General features: G+C 40.4%; 1 protein-coding gene across 1 annotated transcript in view; it reads right to left on the bottom strand.

Annotated features, from left to right (window-relative positions):
- cadps2 (Ca++-dependent secretion activator 2) overlaps positions 1–8,944 on the bottom strand; it is a 294,438-nt gene that overhangs the window by 28,897 nt on the left and 256,597 nt on the right. The window contains 5 exon segments of the mRNA XM_032522241.1: positions 2,933–2,965; positions 3,093–3,157; positions 3,709–3,789; positions 3,792–3,801; positions 7,284–7,298. Of these exon segments, the coding sequence (XP_032378132.1) occupies positions 2,933–2,965; positions 3,093–3,157; positions 3,709–3,789; positions 3,792–3,801; positions 7,284–7,298 (204 nt within the window).

Below are 8,944 nucleotides of genomic sequence, written 5' to 3'. Positions count from 1 at the left end.
GCGGATGGATGGATGGGTTGGCGGATGGATGGGCGGATGGATGGATGGATGGATGGGTGGTTGGATGGATGGATGGATGAATGGATGGGTTGGCGGATGGATGGATGGGCGGATGGATGGATGGATAGACACTGAGCTGGTGCGATTATCCGAAACTTTTGTTGAAAACTGTTGCAAATTCACATCTCTGCCGGTGTGAATAGTTTGGATGTGAAATATTTGCAGATTATTTTGCATTTTCGTCACGCCACCGGTGTTTAACGACCTTAACACTGCAAATCCTTTATATTTGTAAATGTACATGGACTGCTTTTATATAGTAATTTACTAGTCTTAACCACTACTCAAAGCTCTTTTACATCATACAGGAACCACTCACCATACACACACACACACATTCACACACTGTGGCCGAGGCTGGCGTACAAGGTGCTCATCAGATACACACTCACACATGTGCATGGGTGCACATTCATCGTAAGTACAATTAAAGGTAATTTCCATTGAATTTTATTCAATGTCATGGCATTTGAAAAAGAAAAATGCTTTTAATATCCCGACTAAACATTGACATAAGCCAGTGGGAGATCCACTCAACATCCTCTGATCTCAACTATTAGTCAGAATAATTCATAATTTCAGATTTTATTTTTTAAAAACTCAAAAATTAGGGATATAATGTAATTTAAATAAGGTTCGTTGACCATGAAAAAAAGCGCAAAAAATTGGAAAAAGCAAAGTTAATGTTCAATTTTGACCAGGAAGGAAAACAAGTTCATGGACAGGAAGACAACATTAGGGTCAACTGGGCGCGTCACACACACACATGTAAGTGTGGGGGACATGTCCCCGGCGTACCCTCTACCTCTCTGTAGATGAGGGGCACATTTCCTTCTGCTTGGGCACTGGGGGTTAATCTGTGAGGAGCCCAACATCCAACATGGACCCTGTTTCTAAGGATACCGGGTATATTACAGCCAACCAGAACACACCATCCGTTGTGCGACCTGCACAAACGAACCTGTTTCACTTATTCACTTATGTTGTTGCTTTTGTGTTGTTTGTCATGTCTTCTTTAATGCTGTATAACCCTTGTGTTGTCTTCCCGTCAACCATGAAAAAAAAAAAAAAAAAAAGTTTTTTCATTACTGGTACCTGCTCGGCTCGGCTCTAATTGGAGATTAGTGCCACCTTGCTTTTTCCCACATTTTTGTTACTTCTTCAATGTTGTGGGGTTTTATGTTTTTGGTGTTTTTTTCCAAAGTTTTTGAATATTTATATTGTTGACATTTTCAGCACTTATTTCGACGGCCCATTTTTTTGTGACAAATTCTTTTCAACCTGAAAACGGGTCCATTTGTCCCAAAGACAACATGAGGGTTAATTGTTTTGTTGCTGTCTAAGTTCCTTTAAGCATTGAGACCATGTCTAATGGTGATTTTACACTTTAAAGCTATAGTGCGTAATTTTTTTTTTTTTTCAGCCTTTATTTTGATAGGACAGCAGAAGACATGAAAGGGAAGAGAGCGGGGGAATGACATGAAGCAAAGGGCCGCAGGTCGGAGTCGAACCCGGGACCGCTGCGTGGAAGAGTAAGCTTCCATACATGGGCGCTCGCTCCACCAGCTGAGCTATCCAGGCTCCCACCCCCCCCCCCCCCCACACACGAGGAAGTAACGACAGCCAAACCGTCGGCGCATCCACATGATACAAGTCTACGTGATCACGCTGGAAATGAGTTTACCAGAGTCTTAGGTTATGTATGATTAAAATACTGAATAAACTTCAAATGAAATTTTGTAACGTCGCATTTTAATTAAATAAAAATAATACATTAGGAGTGTGAGCTCCTGTTGTCCTCAGAGGGTTAATTAGATTTAATTGAATTTGACTGATTGATGTGTATGTTATTCTTGCCTAAGAAGGCGGGTGTGACATCTGCCCTTTAAATAATACTTATATTACTTCTTTTTTTTTTTTTTTTAAGCGACCCCATCGGTAGATGTTGAGCACCGAGAGCATCAAAATCAACTAGTTTTGCCATACAAGAGGAAATGTCATGTATGTCGTTCAACATTTAATTTTAAATACTTTGAGTAAGACAGGAGAAATAATACACTTTGCTTTTTACGTATTCTGTTCCCTTCACAGTGTTTCGTGCCTTTTGGATCGAAGCCGGAGAGCTTTGGGAAAACCGAAGTTAAATATATTTAATCCCAGTGGATGCCTTTTTTTTTTTTTTTTTTCTTTTTAAATTGCCAGAATTCATTTCAAAGAGATGGACAAAGCAAAACGTGCAAAAACACAAATCACAGAGGAATTGTACTTTGTTAATTTTGAGCTGTAAATCACTTTAGAAATCAAGGGGTCATCTTTATCTTTGTGAGATCTAATTCTGGAGATTACGCCGCTCTCTCCTTCACACCTCCAACATCGCCAAAGCGTTAACGCCTCATCACCTCCACACTTTAAACTCCTACTCCTCCTCCTCTTCCTCCTCCTCCTCCTCCTCCTCCTCCCTGCCGCGGCCTTTGATCTTTGCCACATCGCCGCCGTTCATTAACCGCTCCACACCCAAACGCTGTCGCCCACAAAGCAACACTTCAGCAAAACACATCTCAGAGGACAAGAGTGCAATTAATTAGGCTTGTTGTGTGATCTTTGGCTCATGAGCTGCAGATGGAATAAAAAAAAAAAAAAAAAACCAAAACCTCTTTATCTTTCACATGGTATGATGACAAAAGTACACATACACACACACACACACATAAAAATCCAACAAGCACATGAGCGAGGCTGAATGCAAAGAGCAGCCGCTTTGCATTTCTAGCCGACGCTCCGACTGTCTGAATGCGGATTGAAACACAAACACGGACGCCGATTGTGACCGACAGGGTGAATAATAAAACAGAAGGCAGATCGACGGACTCACAGGGACTTCCACATATTTGGCAGCAGTTTTCACCTTTAAAGGGGGGGGGGGGGGAAGAGGGGGAGAAGGAGAATGACACTGAAGATCAGCTGGGGAGGTCTGGTTTCCAGCAAACAGGTTGCCTGAGTGAGTTTCCTGGGACAAAGAGAAGGCTACTCACTGTGAAAGAGAGGATTGAAGAGAAGAATGTCCCTTCATCGTATCTCGAGAGTTTGGAGAGGACGCGTCTAAAACAGCGGCAAACTGCAGACAGGGGAGGGGGGGGGGGGGTCACAAAAACAATGCACTGCCTTCACTTTTCTATGTGTGTAGTGTATGTAGTTTTTTATGAACTTTCAATCCTGCAAAAATCACATATTCATATACAAATACATGTATAGATGTTTCTATTGTCTTGAGTCTGGTACAGCGACCTGTCATTCAATCATCCAAAATCTAAGAGGAAAGCTTAGTCAGCCGCAACATTTTTTTTTAATACAAATTATAATACTAAAGTAAAGACAATTTCAACACAAAAAAAACTACTGAAATTTAAAATATACATGCATTAATTTGTCAAATCCCCTGAAAAAACAAAAAAAGAAATAAAGTAAATAAAATCATTAAAAGAGTTAAATCCATCATAATTTCTATCAAGAGTAAAAATCTAATCCAAAGAGTTAAATAATGAGTAAATAACAGGACGTGTAAGCCTATTAAAAAGAGTTCGGTTTGACGCGGCCTAAAATAATAAGAAACCCTGAGTGTAAACAGCCAGTGAAGTGAGAGGATTTGATTGGCTAAAAAGGCGTTTTACCTTGTGGACGAGGAGGAAATCATGTCTTTGAACGCCTCGTCAATCAGAACATCGATTTTGAGTGGTACTGTTGCTGCAGAGAGGGCGAGGAGGGGGACGAGGGGGACGGGGGGGGGGGGGGGGGAGACAGGGGGGTTAGCAATGGTATTTTCATTTATTCATTATTATTTCAGGTAACCGACAGGACACAATGGCTAACGCCTCGCTGACAGGGAACAACGGTGTTGTCTGCGCTGTAAGAGACAGAAAGAAAAACCTACAACACTTTGTGTGAACATCTCACACACACACACACACACACACACACACACACACACACAACACACACACACCCACACACACACACACACACCACAAACAACAGAAACCGGGGAGGCGTGAAAAACCTACCATCCGTGTAACGGCGCTGAGTTAAGCAGCTAATAGGGCCATTATGCGGCTGAATGACATTCCCGTCCGCGCTGGAAAAAAGCGAAGGAATCTGAAGGATACTTTTTGTGCGTCTCCCTACAATTAGAGCAGCCTTGTATTTCTCTAAAGCACCGGTCCAGCTGCGAGGACCAAAGGCTCACACAAGATTCAATTAATCCGCCATTTCATGTCTTGTTTGCCCCCACCCCCCCACCCCCAAAACATATTCATGGCCTATTCATCACCTTTCCCTTGAAGGAAGGAGGAGAAAAAAAAAGGCTGGGGCTGACGCTGAATGGCAGCAGCAGCAGCAGCAGGGGAGTTCATCTCTTGGCGACAATGCCCTTTCACTGGCCGTCTAAAGAACACCCAAATTAAAAATTTCAATCAACAAAGCGTATAGATCGCTGACAAATTGTGGGTCCAGGAGGTCACCGCCGCCAGCCCCAATGTTTTTTTTCTTCTTCTACAAGTCTGCAAAATGGCAGTTCTCTCTCTCTCTCTCTCTCTCTCTCAGCGGCCGAATCGTTCTGGCAGATCTTGAGAGCTCTTCGTTTTTTGTTCCTTCTTACCTCAATTAACATTGCTGCTTTTTCCGTCTTTGTTTCTACAAAAGCTGGCATAAAAAAAGCAGAGGAGGAGGAGGAGGAGAAATTGTTTGGTCTTTGCTATTGGTGCAGCAAAAAAAAAAAAGAAAAAAAAAAAAGAACAATAAGAGCTTTTAAAAACATTATCTGGTCGTTGAGCTGCAGCCGCCGCTGCTACTTCAGCTCTGTGAGATGTTTTAGAATCTGAACCGGGTCACATTTTCAACATGACCGACAACAGCCCCCCCCCCCCGACACTATCTAAATGACAACAGCAAGAAAAAGACAGCAGACTGATTAGCATTTTCATTGATTTCCGCTGATCAGCCCAGTTTAACAGAGGGTCTCTAATAGCAGAATTCGTTAATCCCGTAACACAGGAGTTTCTGGATTAAACTGTCAAGTGCAAATTCTTCCCAAGTGGTCTGCTCGCTTGCCGGTTGAATTCCCAACGTCTGCAGCCAATCAAAATCTGGACGCCCCTATACAAGAGGTAAAAGTGAAGAGGGGGCAGCAGAATTTGTCGCAGAGGCGTTAGAAATGGCCAAAATGATTTGCTGCAGATCGACAGAGTTTAAGACCTGTGGCATAAAACTGACCACACAAAAGGTCTTCAAGAGTTCTTCAAGGACTTCAGCCTGCTGGTAACGGGTCAGAGGTCAGGAGGCCTCATTCACAACACCTACTGGCAAGGCAACATGGACGTGCATCAACTGAACCATATTCATGGGAAGCTAGAAAGGCACTCGAGGAGCGCAGAAGGCTGCCCAATCTAACACTGTTAATGCAGTGGGAATTTTGTTAGTAGGAAAATCATTTTTATGATTATATCAACACCACATGAAGGCAGCAAGAAACTGCCTTCTTTAACTTTTGCACATATAGCAGGGACGGACATTTCGAAGCGGCTTTCTATCGTTAAATGTGACCAATGAAGGATTTTTAACCATAAAATACATGGGCGGACATGTTCCAGCAGGAATGTGATCCAAAAGTGGAGAAAAATTAACCAAGATTAAAGGTTGCCCTGATTTTAGCATGTAGCTACATGTAGCGGTGCATGTAACACTGTAGTAATGTGGCTAGAGAAGAGGACCTTTTAAAGAAATCAGCTTCAGCAGAGATTAGAAAAAAAGAAAGGATTTACGTACTGTACGTAATATCTCATTATTTGAACCTCTGACTATAGCTGTGTTTGAAACCGTTCCCTCATTCACTCAATCCCTATTCCCTAAATAGTGAACTATATAATGGAACAACCAAACAAGATTTTGGACACTACATTGAAAATATTGTTGCGTCACTAGATGCGCTGGTTATTTGTGTGACGGAGATGGGCGTTCCCAGCATCATGTAAACAAACCAAAACCAAAATACTTCTAATAAAGTATGTATCTAAAACAAACAGCACTCAGGAGTAAAAGGTTGCAAGTTACAGTTTCACTGTTTAGAAAAAGAAGCCTGCTCCATTTTTCCTTTTTAGTTTCCGTGGGTGCTTCTGCTTCTTCTTCTCCCCGGGGAAAACATTGCGGCGTTGCATTATATAAGGGAGTACAATAGTGGATAGTACAGTGAATGAAATTTACCACAGAGAATTCCAACACACTATATAGTGAACTATTTTTGTGATAGGGAACGATTTCGAGCACAGCTTTTGTAACATCATATGGCAGAAAAAAAGGAAAAGCATAATATGTCCCCTTCAAATAATCTGAAAAAAGAAAACGTGTATGTATAAGGTTTTCACCTGATGCCGATAACATGATGCTTTACATTAGCAGAGCTCACTGCAGGTCCAGTAAAGGGCCGAGCACTTCTAACACACCATCTAACATCAGATTAGCCACTGTCCAGTGGTGGAGTCTAACTACTGTAAGTACATTTACTCAAGCACTGTACTTAAGTACAAATTTGAGGTACTAGTTATACTTATATATACTTGAGTCTTTTCTTCTACTTCTACTTTCACAGGGGAATATTGGACTTTATTACTCCACTACATTAATCGGACAGCTTTTGTTACCAGTTACTAAATTAACATGTTTGCACATAAAACACATGTAGTTTATTAAATGTTTTGTTAATTTAAAAAATGAGACAATCCAACAATATAACGGCTTACAGCAGAAATGATTGGCCCAGTAAACACACGTTTGTTCGTGGCTTTTTCAACCCTTTGTTTTATCTCCAGTTTCTAAAATGTGAGGATTTTTCTGCACTGAGTACTATTACTTTAAATAGTATAAGTACATTTTCCTGATGTGCATACTTTTACTTAAGTAATATTTTCAATGCAAGACTTTTACTTGCAACAGAGAATCTTTACAGTGTGGTATTAGTATTTTTAGGATGTGAATACTTCTTCCACCGCTCCCACTGCCACTGGAAAAGGCTCCACTTTTACATCAACAGAAAACATAAAACTAAAATGTACTTCTGTGTGATATTCTGCTGGGTTAATGACTCCGGTTCTTTCATTTACAAGGAATATGATTTAGAAACAAGAAAACCTTTGCTTAGGTGGAGCTTGTGTGACAGGAAAAAAACAACGACTTACCCATTGTTTGTCAATCTGGGATTCAAGCGATATCCAGGACGAATGGAGACGAGGGACAGGGGAGAGGACATCAGGCAAGGACAAGGAAAAAACATCATTTTAATACATTATCAGTAATTTAATTTTTTTTATAATTAAAAATGATATATCCACAGAAGTAATCATGAAATATCTTTCCACTAATGTCTTCAATCTTTCTGTGGATTTTACATTTCCCATTTTCACCATAGCTTTGACAGTAAATCAAATATTTCATGTCAAAAGTCGCCACACACACACACATTATATCGTGACACTGAACGAGAAAGAGTAATAGTCCGAATTTGCAACACATCTCTGAGTTAGGAAATCAAACTTGATCAAGTCAACCAGACCCTGTGGCTCCTGACGTTTCTCTTTTTTTTGTCGCCTGTTAAAATCAAAACGTGTGGAACGAGCAGAAAGCAGACGAGTAATAAAAGCTATTCCCCTTTTTGAAAATGCACGTTAACGATTTGGACAAAATAATGTCTTCAATCAAACACTGAAACATTTAATTATCAAGGTTAATCACATGTTTTTTGTGGCTGAATCGAGTTCAGTCCGACAACAACAACCGAGGGCGTGAAGCGTTAGGAAACCCAGAAGGACCGAATCGGTTTGTCCCCCTCGAGTGGACACACACAAAATTCTCTATTAGTTGACATCTCAATTCAACCTGTTAATCTTTATTTATGACATTTTGTTCTACAATCTTTGCTCGTGTAAATATGTGATCTCTGTGTGTTCTGTGTCTTTTCAGTTCAGACATCTTGTTTGTTGGCACCTAAACGTGATGGTCTCTGAGGTCAAAGGGCATTTTTATATAGTATATCTTTTTTAAATTCCCCTTTTAAGGGTATTTGGTTATAACATGATCCCGATGCGTTTCATATCATCACTTAACTATCTGTAAAGTGAGGCCCAAATGGGTTTCTGAGCAATGTGTAAAGAGATAATTTTGCCTAAAGCAGAAGAGTTGATGTTTGCTTTTTGAAATCTTTTAAAATCTCTTGTGAAAACAAACGTACACTCAATTGTTTTGGTGCTTGAAACCAATTTCTAAAAATCTTGGGTTTCACACAAGTTGTGTAAAACATGAATAAAAAAATAGTCCAAAAAAAAAGGCTTAAATGAAATTTTGTATTTAAGCTTTTTGAATTTGAGTGTTGTCAATCGTCGTTTGGAATCGCCAGTGCGTCGTTTGTCATCCGAGGGTTAAATCAGGGACGGGAAAAGACCTTAAAGCTCTGGTTCGGATGTTTTCAAGTGTAGTTGTATGAGCTACTTCTGCAGACAGGAGTACCAACGCAGGAGCTAAGCAATGTCCTGCTATGGACGGGGGCAGCAGATAAACATTTTAGACACCTAAACACATCTATATCAGTTCAAGTGTAGGACTTCACAATACAAGGAAAATATGTGACAACGTTGTTGAATGCAGCGATGACAATATTACTTGTGATAAATAAACAGATATTAAAGTCTACTCAGTTCTGCTGCTTTCAGTATTCTGCTAAAATACAACACATTGTCTGTTGGATTTAAAACAAATGAAAGGAAGTCATTTCCAACAACCTTGTATTGAACAAATTGAACATTGAGTTGCACTAAAAAAAGAATGAGAGAGGGGGGGGGGGGGG

This window comes from Etheostoma spectabile, chromosome 8, assembly GCF_008692095.1.
Source record: "Etheostoma spectabile isolate EspeVRDwgs_2016 chromosome 8, UIUC_Espe_1.0, whole genome shotgun sequence".
NCBI classification, from domain to species: Eukaryota; Metazoa; Chordata; class Actinopteri; order Perciformes; family Percidae; genus Etheostoma; species Etheostoma spectabile.
This window is presented reverse-complemented; position numbering and strand designations above follow the sequence as displayed.